The 17,905-nt window shown below is 58.4% G+C and overlaps 2 protein-coding genes across 2 annotated transcripts in view; one reads left to right on the top strand and one right to left on the bottom strand.

Moving 5' to 3' along the window:
* The first annotated feature begins 377 nt into the window (after positions 1–377).
* On the top strand, positions 378–17,887 carry FCSK (fucose kinase). Its single transcript, XM_075537629.1, has 24 exons — positions 378–608; positions 4,595–4,695; positions 4,990–5,141; positions 5,884–5,934; positions 7,139–7,264; positions 7,527–7,599; positions 7,933–8,030; positions 8,290–8,370; positions 8,885–9,004; positions 9,114–9,285; positions 9,668–9,780; positions 9,870–9,971; positions 10,095–10,265; positions 10,660–10,724; positions 11,092–11,462; positions 11,844–12,054; positions 12,252–12,418; positions 12,509–12,730; positions 13,008–13,151; positions 13,250–13,369; positions 14,295–14,482; positions 14,563–14,662; positions 15,123–15,346; positions 15,470–17,887. The coding sequence occupies exons 2-24, from the start codon at positions 4,602–4,604 to the stop codon at positions 15,554–15,556; spliced, it is 3,252 nt and encodes a 1,083-aa protein (XP_075393744.1). The 5' UTR covers positions 378–608; positions 4,595–4,601; the 3' UTR covers positions 15,557–17,887.
* Positions 16,564–17,905, bottom strand: part of COG4 (component of oligomeric golgi complex 4) — a 32,267-nt gene continuing 30,925 nt past the window's right edge. Inside the window, exons 17-19 of the mRNA XM_075537630.1 lie at positions 17,796–17,897; positions 17,170–17,298; positions 16,564–17,022 (exon numbers count right to left, since the gene is read on the bottom strand). Coding sequence (XP_075393745.1) covers positions 16,888–17,022; positions 17,170–17,298; positions 17,796–17,897 — 366 coding nt within the window. The 3' untranslated portion in view covers positions 16,564–16,887. The remainder of the gene's footprint in view (positions 17,023–17,169; positions 17,299–17,795; positions 17,898–17,905) is intronic.

The following is a 17,905-nucleotide window of genomic DNA, read 5'->3' as shown; positions in this document are numbered from 1 at the left end:
GGAGCACGCTGGCTCTCAGGCTCACATGCTCTCCAGGGATTCCCTCCACCCCACCCCAGTTTCTGTTCTTCACCCAGACAGAGAGAGACAGAGAGAAGGTCGTATGGAAAAGGAGCCTGTGCCCCTCACTAGCCCGGCTCCCTCGGGGAGTTGGAGCTTTGCTGGCCTCTGAGCCGCATCCTACCTCCCAATCTGGAGACGCACCTGCGTCTTTGAGGAAAGGGCTGACTGGACCACACCCGGTAGCCCAGGACCAGGCTAGGTCAGGGAAGGCAAGGCGCACATCGAACTACATTTCCCAGAATGCACCGCGAGCGCATCCCGCGTTAGAGCGCCCTCCCCGCCGAGCGTGCGTGGCCGTCTGTGCCGCCGCGCCGGCTTCCTGTCCCGCGCGCGTCCTCCAGGTTCTGGGGCGCCCAGCCGGACCGCGGAGAGCCTCCCCACGGGCACCCTACTGGGACCCCGGGCACCCACCCGCGCCGCGCCGTGGGAAGTCCGCCGGTCCCGCTCCCCTGAGTCTTTCCGGAGACACGGCGCCGCTCCCGGACCCGGGACACCATTCCGAAGCCTGTGCGCTTTCCCTTACGAGATCCCAGCCCCCACGACAGGTATCCCCGGGGGCAGGAGCTCCAGCGGCAATGCCTCGTTTCTGCTGCGTGCACCTTGTCGTTGTACACACCTGTCCTGCCTCACGTGTCCCTGGGCCGGCTCTTCCGCCTTATTGAGCCGTCGTTCCTCATAGCGTGGTAATAATTCCCCTTTAAGGGTTGCTGGTGGCTGTTGGAGACATCGCACAATGCCTTTGGCTTGTCGCGTGGGTGGAGTGCATTCGGACTCCCAGCGAGTTGACAGCCCCAGAGGGATCCCGAGGCTGGAAGCGCTTAGGGAAGTAGGTTGCCACGTAGCTCCCTTAACCCTTGTGCCACCAAGGTGCCCCGTGTGTGGTAGCTGTATCCTTCCACTTTCTGTTATCCTCAAGTACCCTCCCTGGGCTGCCCCTCAGCCTTGCCTGACACCCACAGGCCTTTCCTAATCTCTTCTCCAGACACACTTGACAAGGGAGACCTGGCTCTGCTCTGACCTTGTGCCACATACTTGACCTTTTATTGAGTAGCTGACAGTAACCATGAGGGGTTGGTATCTTTGGCCCTGATTTTTAGTTTGGGAAGAGGTTGGTCAGAGAGCTCAAGTGACCTGACCAGGATCATACAGTAAGAGGCAGATATGGGGGGAGGGTCCTGGGGGCTGTCTTCCCCACCGAGGCTGAAAGGAGTGACCTGTTACCTGTCCACATCTTTTAGTCTCTGTGCTGAGAATAAGAGCTTAGCTCTGGGCCTTGGGACCCTTCTTGAGGTGGATCTTTGCATAGGCCCCCCAGCATCACCAATATGCTGAGTAAGGCTCCCCCATGGCTGCAGCCTCTACCAGCTGATTGGCACTTTCCTTGCAGGGTTCTGTGAAGGTGGACTATTACTCTCTCACCTGGCCCAGAGTGGGCGAGAGCTCCACCCTAGTGGTGGCTGCCCTTAGTAACATGTCACCTTGCATTTATTTAGGCTCTCATAATTCGTAGCAAATGCACAAGTGATCATGGTGGTGCAGAGAGTTAAACTTTGGGCTGCTAACTGCAAAATAGGGGGCTCAAGCCCACCTGAAGGGGTGGAGGAGGAGGTCGTTTGCTTCTGTAAAGATTTACAGGCAGTCCTATGGAGCCAACACTGCCCTACAGGGTCTCTGTGAATTGGCATCAGCTTGATGGCAGTGGGCAATGCTTATTCAGCACTTTACAGCGGAACAGAAGAGGACCCTGGATGGGAGGGTCCTTAAACAGCACACTGATTGTGAGGAGGGTGCAGGCTGGGCCTGGTTCTGCGGCACACATGGGTGGTGGTGGGGCACACGAGGGTGGTGGTGGCCGTGAATTAGAATTGACTCCATAGCCTCTAACAACAGCAGGTTTTCCATCCTCTCTCATTCGTTTTTCTGTGGCTTTTGAAGCCCCTTTGTATTTAAGAAGCCTCTTCGAATTAAGGAGCCTGGAGGCACAGTCCCTCTGAGTTGGAATCTTAGTGGTTAGTTTGTTTGTTTTGTTTTTTGAGGTGGCGACATGGCTAAAGCAGTTGGTCACTAACCAAAAGGTTGGCAGTTTAAACCTACCCATGGCAGTCAGGAGAAAGGTGTAGCTTCTGCTTCTATAAAGCATACCTGGGAGATCGGTGGGGGCGCTATAAGCTGACCCAACAGGGTGGAGAGCAAAACAAAAGACAGTGGAATTTTTCCATGAACTTTTTGAAGCTCCCCCTTGTGTACTTAGCCTCTTGGTAACTTTCTTCAGTGCTCTGAAGCAGCTTCCGTATAGAGATGAAGAGATATATTGAAGTCTGGCTTTAAAAAGGGTCCTGGAGCCTTGGTGGTGTGGTGGTTCCATGCTGGGTGCTACCTGCAAGGTCAGCAGTTCCAAACCACCAGCCTCTCTCTCCATGGGAGACAGATGATTCTGGGATTCCCATGCAGAGTTATAGTCTTACAAACTCCCCTGTCTCTTTGAGTGAGGTTTACATTTGTTTCTGCCACTTGCTAGCTGTGTGACTTGGGCAAATTACTTAACCTCTCTGTGCCTCTGTTTCTTCATCTTTAAGGTGAAGATTTAAAGAGAGGACTGAGGTCAACATTAGAGCAGAAGTTCTTACTGGGTTTTTCCTTTGGAGAGTCCAGACGTTGGGATCTGATGTACTGGAGATGGATGGGGGTCGGGGGTGGGGTGGGGTAGGAAGGATGGAGCTGGAGGAAGTGGGAGTCTGGGGAAGGAGACACAGTGGGCTAGGTAGAGCTGCCATGCCTTTCTGAGAAAGCCTCAGCCAGGCCAGGACAGAGAGGGAATCTCCCCAGAGTGGGTTTGCCTGGTCTCTGCTGGGCTTGGTCACAGCCTGGCCTTGATCTTGCGCCAGGTGGTGGATTCGGAGCATAGCAACTGCTGGTGCCTGTCAATAACAGCCCCTGACACAAGACCCCCAAGGAGGTAGGATAGGGTGCCTAAGGCCACACAGCCGGGATCCCTGCCTGCAGGGAGCACTGCCGGACCAAGTGGGTGCCCTGGGGAATGCCTTTGTCCTCAGGTGCCTGGCTCAGATTTCCCGCTGGCATGCTGGAGTTCCCTTCTGGGCTGAGAGGGAACAGAGATTTCCTGTCTGAGGAAGGCTTTTCCTGAAGGCCCGTGGGAGTGTGGGTGGTGCTGCCTGCTAGTGTTGTGTCAGCTCTAACCATAGGCTTGGTGGCAGCAGAGTCTGGCACCAGCAGGGACTTGCTGAGGTTCAGGTTTCATTTGTTCCACATGGGCACGGGCTGACCACAGACTCTTTCTCCTCACTGAGCTCTGGGGGCTGGAAGGTGGGGGTGAGGGGTGGGCTGCTTCCTGGCTGGCAGCAAGCCAGGGCACCCCCTCCCCTCCACAAGGAGCTCTTCTACGGATAGTCTTGGGGAGGCCAGGGGCCCTGGAGTTAGGGTGATTTCCCACGTGGTGGGAGGGGGCCTGCCTTTTGTTGGGGGCTGGGGTAGAGCCAAAGCTCTGGCCTCCCTTTCCCCTCCTTGCTAGAGTGCCCTGGAGGAAGGTTACTGATAGGTGGGGGCTGCCTCTCTTCTGGCTTGGAGTCCCTGGGAGGAGAGGTCCCCTTAGAGTGTCCTGTAGTGGAAACCCCACGTAGCACGGTGGGGCACACACCTGGGTGACACTAACTGCTCCCTTGGCGAAAGGCCCTTCCAGCCTGAGAGGTTCCAACCCCGTTAGTGAGTAAGTAGTGGGGGGTGTTGGTCCAGGAAGGGCAGGCCCAGCCCTTGCCTTAAGGAAGGCCCAGCGGTGAACCCCAGCCTACTTCCCTCGGAAATCACAGGAGCTCAGGTTTTAGAAATACTGTCACACAACACCTGCAGGTGAATGCAGGTCTCAATTCCAGTCACAATTGCCCACACCTGAGCACCTCTGCTTCCCCTTCACTGGGTGTGTGCGTCACTGGCTGTGGCATGCTCTTAAAATGGAATATTATTCAGCAACGAAAAGGAGCAAACCCATCCATCGACATGGCCCACGGATGGAGCTCACAGGCCTTATGCTGAGCGGGAGAAGTCAAAGATGACGCTTTGTTTATTGGATCTTGTTTAAAAAGAGAGATGGGGGTGGGGAGGGAAAAAGAGAGGAGCTGATTTGAGGGCTCAAATTGAAATTACATGTTTAGAAAATGACGATGGCACCCTATGTACAAATCTGCTTGACACAATGGATGTGTGCAATGTTCTAAGAGCTATCAGAGACCCTGATAAAATGATTAAAGAAAATATAATAGAGGAAAAAAAAGAGAGTAACTGTGAGTTTTGGAGAATAGTTTTGTGGGTGCCAGGGGATGGGGGTAGGGATGTTAGGAAGCGGAGAGGGTGTGACCCTAAAGGGACAGCCTGAGGTCATCGGGGTGATGGTGGAGGTGGCCTCAGGAAGGTATCAATACCTGTAGAGATCCATAGATTTGGATCCCAAGAAAGGACCGGTTTTCCTGGGTGATAATTTAAAACTTTTAGAGACACTTCTATTTCTGCCTTCAAACAGCTTCTCGATGTCGGCCAGAATGGAACAGGCAAAGGGCGTTGATTGGACAGTCATCATACTGACCTGCCAGTACAGGGACAGTGTCCAGGCCTTCCAGAGAGGTAAGCGACTCCGTTTCCCATGCCCCAGTCCGCACTCCGATGTCACACCTTACCACTGGCCCTCTGCCTCTGTGCTCCACCACGGCAGCCTGAATGTCTGGGCAGGCCTGGATTCAAGCCCAGAGTCCCGCTCCTCCTAGCTGTGGGCCCTCCAATGTGCCGTGTCCCTTTATGGAACCTTAGTTTTCTCATCTGCAAAATGGGAACAAAGAGACTCAGAATTGGGCCAAGCAGTTGTCGGAGAAGACAATGCAGGGACTGTCAGTAGGCTTACTTCCGGTTTTATGGCCGCAGAGCTGGAGGTGCGGCAGAAACGAGAGCAGATCCCCGAGGGGACGCTGTTGGTGGCTGTGGAGGACCCTGAGACTCGTGTGGGCAGCGGCGGAGCTACCCTCAATGCCCTGCTGGTGGCCGCGGAGCACCTCAGTGCTCGGGCAGGCTTCACTGTGAGTTTCCATGAAGTGCTGCTACACGCCCCCTGCCATCCCCCCTCTGCCATGGTAGAGGCTCGACCGGATGGGGACCAGGCTCCCAGGAGCTCCTGCTCCCCCAGTCAGCCCAGAGTTTGCAGGTTTCACAGCTGCCCGGTGGACACAGTCATCCTTGCCTCAGCATCCGGGTGAGGGCCGAAGACAAGGCTAACCTTGCCAGTGTCCTTCTGGAAGGCCCTCAAAGCCAGGCTTTCTGGCTTCTGCAAACTCCCACGATCTTGCTACTGTGGGCTCTCTATCCCACCTGGCAGCTGTTTGCTGGGATGGCAGAGTGAGACCCCTGGCAGTCTATGAATCAGTGACTGCGTAGTGTTTACCGCCTCCCCTCCCCCCAGGCTTCATTCAGCTGCCTTGCCTGTGTGACACCCTCAGCCTAGGACATGGAGGTGGTCACGGCCATCGACATGCTCCCAGGGTGGACACTGCGGGGGAGGGGGAACCTTACTCTGAATTACCCAGCCAGCCCCCTGTTGCTTTCTGCAGCCTCCCCCAGGCTGAGGGCCTCTTGCTTCCTTTGGCCATGGGTGGGGACAAGACTGCCTCTGCCTACCTGTGGCCACTAGTCTGGACCTCGCCTTGTATTCCTTTGATGCCTGAGGGGGTTGTGCTGTCCCTGGGGGAATGGGGGCGCAGGGAGGGTGTGTGTGCTTGGATTGTGACCTCTGCCCTCTGTTCACTGGCCCGCTGGCTCTGACAGGTGGTGACGGCTGACGTCCTGCAGTTGGCTCGGATCCTCATCCTGCACATGGTGAGCAGAGGCGGGGGCAGGGCTGGGTGAGCTCTGCAGGTGCGCAGGGCAGGGAACTGGCCTCGCCCTCCTGTAGCTGGTGCACCTTCCTGTTGGGTTATTGCACAGAGTACAAATGTTTTCCTGACCGGGGGGCGCTGGGTCATTTTCTTTCTGAAAAGGCGCGGGGCGTGGGGGGGGGGGGAAACGGGACACGATAGGCCGAACAAGTTTGGAAACCTGTGATCTAGAAAGATCTGCTCTGCGCCTTTACCAAGTCATTTGCCCCCTGCTGGGCTTCAGCTGCCTTATCCAGAATGGGATGGCACCTGTTCCTGGCGGAGAGGATCCCTAGAAATACTCAGCACAGGGCCTCACCTGTGCTCGGTGCTCAGTGAGTGGCTCGCTAGGGTTCCGTGAAGATTCAGCTGTAGATCTTCATAGGGTTGCTACGAGCCCTGGCAGCACCGCGGTTCTGCATTGGGCTGCAACTCACACGGTCAGCAGTTTGAATCCACCACTTGCTCTGTGGAAGCAAGGTGAGGCTCTCTAGTCCCATAAAGAGTTACGGTTTCTGAAACCCACAGGGGCAGCTCTGCCCTGTCCTCTAGGGTTGCTTGGAGTGGGCATCGACTCGATGGCAGTGAGTTTGATTTTGGTTTTTGGTAGATGTTTATAGAGAGTACTCTTGTTTCTGTGATGACCTTTTTACTGAGGCCGTGGCACACATGCACACAGATTTAAATACGTCAAACAGACCAGTATTGGAAAGCAGTAATGCTGAGAAAAGAATTCCTGGGAATTCAGCTTTGCCCAGACACCCTCTAGTGATGACATTTTACAGCGCTAACATTGGCCACAGCCAGGCTATTGACATTGGCGCACACCCCCATCTCAGTCAGATTTTATATTTAATTATTCTCGCACGCGTGTGCATGCACGTACATATTTTAATCTCCATCTTTTTAGGATGGTCCTGTTTTTATGTAAAGATAAAGAGAAGATGAATAAACATTGGATGGGCTATACATCAAGAAAGGGGCAACGGTTATTGTCTCGGGGATTTTTTATATATTTTTCGGCACGCTTGACTAACTAAAGCTCTCTGATTTTTGTTTAAAATAAGAATCCCGTTGTCTGAAAATGGTGAGAGAGATGCTTGTTTGGCTGCTGGGGTCCCAGGCTCAGCCCCTGGGGCTCTCTCACCAGCCCCTGCTCCCACCAGGGCCGGGACTTCCCCTTGGATGACTGCGGCCGGGCCTTCACCTGCCTCCCTGTGGAGGACCCACAGGCCCCCGTGGAGGCTGTGGTCTGCAACCTGGACTGCTTGCTGGACATCATGACCCACCGGGTGAGGCCACACAGCAGCGGATGGGTGTCTTTAGATGAAGCTGACTTTGGGAGAGCCCAGGGTTCCTTAGGACTTTGAGAAGTTAGTCTTTGCCACTGCTGGGGGGAGAGGGAAAATCAGGTCAGCTCTGGGAGGTCTAGCCTTGGCTCTGGGACAGATACTGCAGACCTGGCAGAGCAGGCTGGAGCCCGGGCTGGGGGTGGGGAGCAGAGAGAGAGAGAGGGCTGGACCAGGTCACCAGCTGCCCTCTCTCTGTCTGCAGCTGGGCCCAGGCTCCCCCCCAGGCATGTGGGTCTGCAGCACTGACATGTTGCTCTCCGTGCCTCCAAACCCAGGTGAGCTGGGACCACCCTCCCCAGCTAGAGCCCCAGGCTCGGTCTCTCCCCTCCCTCATATTCCTGTTCCAAGAGGAGAAGGAAGCAGGGCTCCCCCTGCTGGGCCTCAGAACAGGGTGCGTCCTTCTAGCCTGGTCCTTTTCGCTCCACAGACGTCGTGGAAGAACTTTGGGGGAGGGTTGTCCTTGCCTCCACTTGGTTTTGGAAATCAGAGTTCTCTCTCAGAGGTGCCCAGTTACCTCAGTGCTGAGCTCTCCCCTCTTGGGTGGGAACACCCGATCTGATCTGTGGCTGGGTCTCCCAGGGAGCTGCCTGACCGCCCCACCTTCACAGGCATCAGCTGGGATGACTTCCGCGGCGCCCGAGTGATCGCCCTCCCGGGAAGTGTGGCCTATGCTCGAGACCATGGCGTCTACCTCAGTGATGCCCAGGTACAGCTCCTGGGGCTGCGGCTGTCCACGGAGGCCTCTCTTCCTTGCCCCGGGCATGCTTTCCCCCTGGGTCTCCTGGCAGCCTGACTGAGGGAGTTCCTCCAGGCGCCCCTGCTCTCTGGCCAGCACCCTGTCCTTGCTGGGAGGCTGGGAAGACAGACTCAGTCCTGAGCTCCCATTTGCAGCTGCCCTTATTGAATCTAGCATTTCCTTTTCCGCTCCCTGCCCCTTTCCCGAACTCTGCCTTCCCCCGATGCAGGGTTCCGTTCTGGACATCTACTACCAGGGCACCGAGGCGGAGATACAGCGCTGTGCCAGGCCTGATGGGCGGGTGCCCCTGGTTTGTATGGCTGCCGGGTCCTGATTGGGGTGGGGGAGGCTGGGCGACCTTAGGGGTGGCGACAGTGACTCCCACTCCTAGAGGTCTTCTGGGGCAGGCTAGACTAGAACCAGAATCGGAGCGAGCTCTGGAACTGGAATTTGTGGCCGAACAGAACTGGTGTTCAGAGGACAAGCAGGATGCAGGAAGAGGCCACCTTGGATTCTGGAGACTGTTCCAACCCTGGAGGGGCAAGAGGCAGATGAACGGGAGCCAGGCTGGGGGTGCAGCTGTCAAAGAATGAGGACAAGGAGTGGGGGTGGGGGCCTCTGGGGCTGGACTGAGAACCGAGGGCTGCTTCACCAGGTATCTGAGGGGCTCTGGTGGCAGCGGCCCCCAGGAAGCCTGGGGTCTGGAGCAGAAGGTCCTGCCTCTGCGCCTCTCAGTCTTGTTTGGTCCATGGATGTGGATCCTTCTTGACTCGGGCCTCCCACCTGACTCCCATTGTGTGGTGCATGCTTGTGTTGTCTCCCAGGTCTCTGGGATTGCCTTCTTCTCTGCGGAGACTGCCGAGCGCCTCCTGGCCACCCACGTGAGCCCACCCCTGGACGCCTGTACCTACATGGGCTTGGACTCTGGGGCCCGGCCTGTTCAGGTGACTGGGCCTGGCCCTGGCCTCAAGTTTCTGCTTCATTGTCTCTGGTGGGGACTGTGTGGCCCTCCTCTGGCCCTCTCCTTCACCCCACCCTCCCTCTCTCACCCAGCTGTCCCTGTTTTTCGACATCCTGCTCTGCATGGCTCGGAACGTGAGCAAGGAGGAGTTCCTGGAAGGGCGGCCCCCAGAGATGGGGCAAGGCGACTCGGGCACAGCGGGTTACCTGAAGGGCGCCCGGGCCCAGCTGTGGAGGGAGTTACGTGACCAGCCCCTCACCATGGGTGGGTCCTGCTGCAGGTTCTCGGGGTGGGAGGAGACCAGCGTCATGAGGTTGTCCCCACCTGATCCCTGAAGACAGTCTGCTCAGGGAGTGAATGCCTGGCCCCCACCCCCCTCCCCTTGAAGCCTCCCAGGGGCGTCACCCTTCCCTTCCTTTGCCTGTTCCTGGCTTCCCAAGAGGCCTCCCACTGGCTGGCTGTGTGACGTGGGGCGAGCCGTGAGTCTCTGGTTCCCAGCTTCCCTACCAGCACAACAGCCTCATCGCCATGCCTGTCCCCTCCTCCCTGTCCCCCCTGCCCCCCAGGGAAGCTGAAACAAGAAGCCCAGCTGGCCCCAGTCCTGCAGCAGGCGTGGGGTTGGGGTCACAGCTTTGTGTCTTTGTAGCTTACGTCCCCGATGGCAGCTACAGCTACCTGACCTCCTTCACCAGTGAGCTCCTGCGCAGCCTCACACTCCCCGGTGGCTCCAAGGCCCAGATAGTGCACTCCCAGGTGGAGGTGAGAAAGGCACAGAGTGCCGGCTGCCAAGTGCCGAGCATGGCAGGATACTGCCTGAGGCCGCATTCTGATCTGCCCTGGCTTCACAGATGCCAGAGCTCCTGAAGGCGGGGAGCACAGTGGTCAGCTGCCTGTTGGAGGGCCCTGTGTGGCTGGGTCCCGGGAGTGTGCTGGAGCACTGCCACCTAAAGGTGAGGCCTTTGTGCACAGGAGGGTGGGGGTCTGTGTGTGTGTGTGTGTGTGTGTGTGTGTGCGCGTGTGCGCGTGCACGCCCTGGGACTGTACTGCCCACTGGGCCTGCCCTCTCCCTCCAGGGGCCCATTAGCATTGGTGCCAGCTGCTTCCTGAGCGGCCTGGACACAGCCCAGTCAGAGGCCCTGCGCGGCGTGGAGCTCCGGGACCTCAGCCTGCGGGGACATCTGGTGCAGCTGCACGGCTCCCTGGGCCGTGTCTTCACCCTCTCTGGCTGTCTGGACAGCTGGGAGGTAGGGCCGATGTCTCTCCCACTCCCATCCTCTGAGCTGAGTCTGGGGAGCTCCAGGGCTTTCCACTCGCAGTGCATTGTGGGTACTGGACGAGGGCTGGGCTGTGGGAATGGTGTGGTCAGTAGAAGCCCAACAGGCCTGCCCGCCTCCTCTCTCTGGGCTGCAGGAGGGGAATTTCATCACACTTTCCAGGCTGGAGACTGAGGTTCAGAGCAGGGAGGTGTCCGGCATGGGGCCAGTTTTGATGGGTCAGGCCTGGAACCAGGACTCTATTCCCTAATTCTAGCCACCTGGGCATGTTGGGACCTCAGGGCTTGAAGCCCTCTGTATCTCTGTCCTGTCCACTTGGGAGTGTCCTGGCTTAATGTCCCTCATCCCTTCCTGTGGCCCCTAGAAACAGGGGACAGGCACGTATCTCAACATGCCCTGGAGTGAATTCTTCCGGAAGACGGGCATCCGGTAAGGTGGTCATGCGGTAAGGTCGTTGGTGCCCATGGCCTCTGTGGTCCCAGGCAGTTTCCCTGAGGCCCATCCCTGCCCATCCAGTGGAGGCAGCCTGGTTCTCCCCGGCACCCTGCCTTGGGCTATGCTCAGGCTCTGGGGGACTTTTGTTCAGAAATCTGGGAGAGGAAGCGAGGCTTGAATGGTCCCCACTTTGGCAGCCTGTTTGACTTCATTTTTCTGCTGCGAATGTGTGCAGCAGCACCTGTCCTGAGTCAGCAGCTCCCGTGTGTCCGTTCCAGCAATTGAGGAGTGCGCCCTGTCCCTAGCCCACCCCCTCTGACAGGAGCCCTCACTCCCTTCCTTATATCCTCTCCCCCATCAGAGACTGGGACCTGTGGGACCCAGACACACCCCCAGCAGAGCGCTGCCTCCTCAGTGCCCGCCTATTCCCAGTGCTGTACCCCTCGAGGGTCCTGGGGCCCCAGGACTTACTGTGGATGCTGAGCCCCCAGGAGGACGGGGGTGAGGCCCTCCGGGCCTGGCGAGCCACCTGGCGCCTATCCTGGGAGCAGCTGCAGCCATGCCTGGACCGGGCTGCTACGCTGGCTGCCCGCCGGGACCTCTTCTTCCGCCAGGCCCTGTTGAAGGTGCGGCATGTGCTGGAGGTGCGGCAGGACCTCAGCCTGCGCCCGCTGATCCGAGCTGCTGTCCGAGAGGGCTGTCCTGGGCCCCTGCTGGACACGCTGGACCACGGTGGGTGTACCTGGGGCCAGTGCCGTCAGCTGAGTGCCCAGGAGCCACTGGCGACTTTCAAGCAGGGGAGAGGCATTGAGAGTTTACTTTTCATGGGGTCAGACAATATCAGCAGACCCTGCTCTCTGTGCCAGGGCTGAGCTTCAGGATTGTGGCCAGCAGATTGCCCCGGCTGTGCAGGCGCCTTGGCAATGATCCCAGCCCTCTGTTTAAGTCCCTGTAGGGTGGGGAACGGGGCCAGGTAGAGGGGTGGACAGTGCGCTCATGAGCACAGAGAGATGCAGGGAGGGGTCTGGAGCTCGCCAGGAGCTGGCTTCTCTGTGGGCACAGGGTACTGGGCTGGACTCCCTCCCCAGCTACCTGCTGTTTCTGGTTCCTCAGTTGCGGCTGGTGCCCACGACCCTGGCGTGGCAGCACGGGCCATGGCCTGTGTGGCAGACGTGCTGGGCTGCATGGCCGGGGGTTGTGGAGGCCTGCGGAGCGGTCCAGCTGCCAACCCAGAATGGACCCGGCCCTTCGCCTATCTGGAGGCCGGCGACCTGGCGGGGGGTGTGGAGGCGCTCGCCCAGGAGAGGAACAAGTGGCTTAGCAGGTGGGTGCTGGCGGGAGTGTAACCCTCTTGAGAAGCAAGTGTGGGCCATCCTCGGAGACTGACATCCAACGAACAGAGGCGGGGGGTGGGGTAGAGGGAGAGACTTCTAGGATGAGCCAGGGCAGCTGGGTGCCCAGGCAGCCTGCCCCCAGCTGGGGCACCCTGTTAGCCACCTTCCCCCTCCTCTCCTCTCGCAGGCCAGCCCTGCTGGTGCGTGCTGCCCGCCACTATGAGGGTGCCGAGCAGATCCTGATTCGGCAGGCTGTCATGTCGGCCCAGTGCTTTGTCTCCACGGAGCCAGTGGGGTTGCCAGCCACTGGGCAGTGGGTGATGACTGAGTGCCCCGCCCGCGTGGACTTCTCCGGTGAGCCCTCTTGAGGCAGGGGGTGAGGGTGGCCACCCCAGAAGTGGGCTGGCAGCCTGTGACCAGCTTGGTCTTGTCACACTGCTGCAGGCGGCTGGAGTGACACGCCACCCTTAGCCTACGAGCATGGTGGGGCAGTCCTGGGCCTGGCTGTGCGAGTGGACGGCCGCCGGCCCATCGGAGCCAGGGCACGTCGCATCCCTGAGCCAGAGCTGAGGCTGGCAGTGGGGCCTCGGCGGGACCAGATGGCAGTGGAGCTCCTGTGCCGGAGCCTGGATGAGCTGAGGGATTACTGCCAGCCCCATGCCCCAGGTCAGGGCTGCCCTGTCAGCAGTGGGGCAGCACACAGCCGGGTGTGGCAGAAGCGGGGTTGGGCATAGTCACCTGCCAAGGCTCTTGTAGGAGCAGGCATTGTACAGGTGACAGCTAGTTCGTGATGGGAGCAGCCTGTGAGCTGGAGCCCAGAGACCCTTTTGCTGCTTACGTGCTGCTGGCTTTTGTCCCTCAGATGAGCTTGTCCCTGTGCTGGGGTGCGGGGTTTGCTTCTGCCCTGAGAGCCACTCCTGACCCTCGGCCTGTCCCTCCACAGCGTCACTGCTGAAGGCGGCCTTCATCTGTGCAGGGATCGTGCGGGTCTGCTCCGAGCACCTGCTCAGCGAGCAGCTGTTGAGTGCCTTTGGGGGTGGCTTTGAGCTGCACGCCTGGTCTGAGCTGCCCCATGGCTCTGGCCTTGGTAAGTAGCCCTGCCTCTGCTGCCAGCCCTGAGGAGGAGTGGGGGCAGGACTGCTCAGGGCGCTGTCATTCTGCCTTGGCGCCATCCGCCTCCTGCAGGTACCAGCAGCATCTTGGCAGGCGCTGTCCTGGCCGCCTTGCAGCGGGCTGCTGGCCAGGCGGCAAGCACCGAGGCCCTGATCCACGCCGTGCTGCACCTGGAGCAGGTGCTCACCACAGGTACCTCCTTGGGTGGGGGCCTCCCTGGGTCTGTGTGGTTTGCAGACAGCCTCGGAACTGTGCTGCCGTGCTGTGTTCACTACCCTCATTGGAGTGCCGACTCTGACCTTCTGCACTAGCTGCCAGCGTGCGGCGTTTCTGCTTAAAGACGCCTATGTTTTCGTAGCGTTGGCTCTCCTGCTGCACCTGGCTGTGTTCACAGGTCTGGGCACTGGGGGCTCTGGGCATCGTTTTCTGGCTGTCAAGTTCCAGGTGCCGCCTACCATTTGCACATACTTTCCATCTGGCTGGCCCTGTCCCTAACCACGACCGAGGTCCCAGAACCCTCCTTAGTTTTATTGGGAAGGATCTACACCTTTCATGATTAAGCAAGATGGAAACAACTTCCCAAGTCAACACTTAGGGAGGGCCGGGATGCCTCCCCACTCTCACCCCTGCCCCACTAGAGCTCCCCAGGGAAGCGGGGAGGGCAAGTAAAGAGTTTACCCTTTTGTGCAGCTTATCCCACCTCCAGTTACACAGATCTGAAATAGTGCTTGCCCCCACTGAGCCCCAAAGGAGTCCTATGGTGCAGCGTGTTAAGCGCGGGGTTTGGTAGTTCAGCCACCAGACACTGGGGGGCAGTAAACTGTAAGCTGAGTACAGATTTTTAACAGCCCTGGAAACCCAATGGAGCAGCTCCGCTCTGTGCCAGAGGGTCACTAAGAGTCAGCATCAACATGACAGTAGTGGCTGTTTGTGAATTTCAGGCTCAGGTGAAGTGTTTTCCCTTGCTGGGGTCATCCTGCTCCCAGGGGTGGGCAGAAGCCCAGTGGACCAGCTGGATTTAAGGGAAGCAGTCTTCCCACACTGGTCCTTGCTGGGGGTGCAGGCCAGGAGTTAGGTCTGGGATAGACTTCAGCAGTGACTGGCCCTGGACTCACAGGAGGCGGCTGGCAGGACCAAGTGGGTGGTCTGGTGCCCGGCATCAAGGTGGGGCGCTCCCGGGCGCAGCTGCCCCTGAAGGTGGAGGTGGAGGAGCTTGCTGTGCCTGAGGGCTTTATCCAGACGCTCAATGACCATTTGCTGCTGGTGTACACTGGCAAGACCCGCCTGGCACGGAACCTGCTGCAGGTGAGCCGGGCCCCAGAGGACAGGTGAGCCTGACTGCTGGGTGGCCCCAGCCCTCAGCTCCCCTCTTGCCCCACGTGCAGGATGTGCTGCGGAACTGGTACGCCCGGCTGCCTGCTGTGGTGCAGAACGCTCACAGCCTGGTGCAGCAGACTGAAGAGTGTGCCAATGCCTTTCGCCAAGGTGGGTGCTTCTCCCCGGGCGCCAGGTGTTCTCAGAGGACATTAGGCCACTGGACAGGAACTTGTGACCAGGACTTCTGGGAGTACAGCCCCTTGGACTGGCAGACCTCTTGGGGACCTCCAACCTGGGTGGGAGCCATTTTGGGCTCAAACTTATATCATGGAGAGGCCCTGCAGGCTCTGCCCTTCCACCAGGAACAAGTGGGAAGAGGTGTGGCCCAGGGGCTGGGGAGGCGAGCAGGGCTCCTGCTGCATTCTGCAGTCTCTGAACTACGGGTGGAACGTGGTGGCCACTGCGGTAGGCCAAGTAACCCTTACGGCCCACCAGGAGCTACACTTTCCGACTTCTGTTCTCCAACCAGCACTGAACCCTGCCTTCTTAACCATGACTTGTACTGCTGTTCGTTCATTCAGAGAATAAGCAGTGAGGATCCTGGTTTCTCCCCTTTGCCCCACCCCAGGAAGCTTGCCCCTCCTGGGCCAGTACCTGACCTCGTACTGGGCACAGAAGAAGCTCATGGCTCCAGGGTGTGAACCCCTGGCCGTGCGGCACATGATGGACATCCTGGCGCCTCACGTGCATGGCCAAAGCCTGGCTGGGGCAGGTGGTGGGGGCTTCCTCTATCTGTTGACCAAGGAGCCTCGGCAAAAGGAGACTCTGGAGGCGCTGCTGGCCCAGACTGAGGTACTGGGGGTAGTGCAGATTATGGGGGGGGTCCACCAGCTAACCAAGAGCTATTCCTATAGCCTCTGCCCAGCCTCCAGAAGACCTCAGATTTGCAGATCTTTTCTTGTTCATTGTTCCTAGGGCCTTGGGAACTACAGCATTCACCTGGTAGAGGTGGACACACAAGGCCTGAGTCTGCAGCTGCTGGAGGGGACAACCTGGCCGTGATCACTCCCACAAGTCTTCTCTGCACAGGGGAGAACCCACTGCTACAGTGGCCCCACCACCCTTGCCCTGGGAAACCTGCTTCTAAAGGAAGCCACTGAGACACAACCCAGCCTTTCTGGAGCTGGTGCTGCCGACAGCTTAGGAACAGGATTGTTGCCAGGCTGACAGCAGGCAAGGTTTGCCTGGCCTTAGCCACTTTAGGGATATGAGAAAGTCCTGGGCTCAGTATCCCATGTGGCCTTTGTAAGTCCCGTGGCCTCCCTTGGTCTGTGTCCTCTTCCCTCTGCTGGGTCCCTCAGGAAGTGGCTGAGGCTGACTCCTGAGACACTGCTGTGCCTTCTCTAGTGCTCTGGCTTCTGGGTGCAGGCTTCCCGGCCCACACTCCTCCCTCCAGGATGACTTGTTGCAGCCTACAAGGCTGAACATTCTGTGAGAACACTTGAGTGTGTGGACAGAGGGAGGCAGGAAGGTTGGTATTCTCTGGCTGGGACTTAGATCTGGTTAGAACCCAGCCACTGTCAAAGCCTATCGTCAGCATGTCACGCACACTGGGGCTGCCTTCGCCCTGACCATCTCAGCCAGGATCCCACAATCGCAGCGCAGATCAGTCTTCTCACTCCCAGCCTGAGTTGCGCACACAAAACGGTCACTTTGATGGGGAACGAGGTGAGTGCAACGAGCCAGTGTGGTTCTTGCGGCGCAGCCACTGCCAACCCAGGATACACTGTGCCCCCCAAGGCCGGTGGGGAGTCTCATACTCTTGGAATAAATTCCCCAGCCCTGCAAGGTTGTCTTTTGTGATCCCGGCCTGCGGGAAACTGCCCTGTTGCCGAGGCTCCAAGAGTAGGGAAGAGGGTGGGGTGACCTGACAGGTCCCTGGAGGCAGCAAGTTTCTGGGCACGGGAGATGGCAGAAGTTCGGGGCTTCTTCTTTCCTATTTCTGTGCAAGTGTGGACTGTCCCGCCCAGTAGTGCCCAGCCTTCCCCAGAGATAAGACTGGCCCCTCTCCAAGGAGTATCTTTATTCAGGATGACTATCAACATTACAGCCTTACATTATGGATCTAACCCATTTTCAAGTCTCCTAAAGGCAGGCCGGGGCAGCCTGCTTGCAGCAGTATCTGAGGGTGAGGGAGTGCTGCCCCTCAAAGCCGGCCTGCCCCTCTTGGGGTCTCAGGCAGTGAGGAAACGGCATCCAGCTAGGACTGAGGGTAAGAGTGGAGCGTCAGGCCGCTGTTTCCCTGCTGTGGCAGGTACCAGTTATCTGCATTCCCCCAGGTAGCTTCAAGAACGACCCTGAAGCACCTGGCCCAGGTGGGCTGACCCCGGCAGCTACAAACGCAGCCTCTTGATGTCCTCGCTGCGGAAGTCTATTCGCAGAGCCAGCACCTGGCGGACTTCAGCAGGGGTGAGGCGCCATGTTAGGGGGCCAGAGTTGGCACCCCAGTAGTCCAGGATCTCAGTCACCTGTGGGAAAGCCAGAGCAGTTAGGCAGGAGGGGCTCGCCTAGGGAGGAGGCTTCAGGGGCAACAGCACAGGCGTCCTGGAGGCCACGCTACTGTGCACAGGGTGGGGAGTCTGAGGGAGCTGCACCATGGAGCCCGTCCTACATACCCGCTCCAGATTCAGGACTGTGGCCATCTGGGAGAGCCGGGCAAACTTGTCTCGGATGGTCCAGGTAGTCACCGTGGTAAGGTAGGCGACGAGCGAGCGCAGCTCTTTGTCAAACTGCAGCCCGCCCAGCTGCAGGAGAACATGGCTGTCTCACAAGTGAGGAAGCTGCGAGTTGAATCCCAGGTGCAGGCTCTCCACTCTGAGCTGCCTATGCTTCTGGCTTGGCCTCTCTCCTCCATCTCTGCTCGCTTGTCCTAATCTGCTTTTTATATTTGGTAAGGGACTCACTGCCACTGGGTCAATTTCAACTCATGGTGACCCTATAGGAGATTGACTTTAAATACACATGAATTCTACCTCGTTAACAAAGACAACCCACTTCCAAATAGGATCGTAAGCACAGGTATAGAGGTCAGGATTTATAACACATTATGAGCGATACCATTCAATTGGTAATACTGGCTATGTGGACAAGCAGGAATGCCTCCAGGGCTGAGCTGCCCAGCCAGCTGGGCCTCAAGTGGTCCCAGGATTGGCCTGCTCTAGTGCCTCAGAGGCCAGAGGATTGGGGAGAAAGGCAAGAACTGGGTGCCTGGAGGGGTCTTCCTCAGAGAACATGACCTTACCCGATTGAAGGTGGATTTCAGTACCACTTTCTCTAGCTCGACTGCAACGAGGCTGGTCATGAGACTGGTCAGGCTGTCATAGATGACGGGGGACAGGCTGGCCTGTCAAG

Source organism: Tenrec ecaudatus, chromosome 18 (assembly GCF_050624435.1).
Source record: "Tenrec ecaudatus isolate mTenEca1 chromosome 18, mTenEca1.hap1, whole genome shotgun sequence".
NCBI lineage: Eukaryota > Metazoa > Chordata > Mammalia > Afrosoricida > Tenrecidae > Tenrec > Tenrec ecaudatus.
The sequence above is the reverse complement of the archived record's forward strand: the minus strand, read 5'-3'. Positions and strand labels throughout refer to the sequence as shown.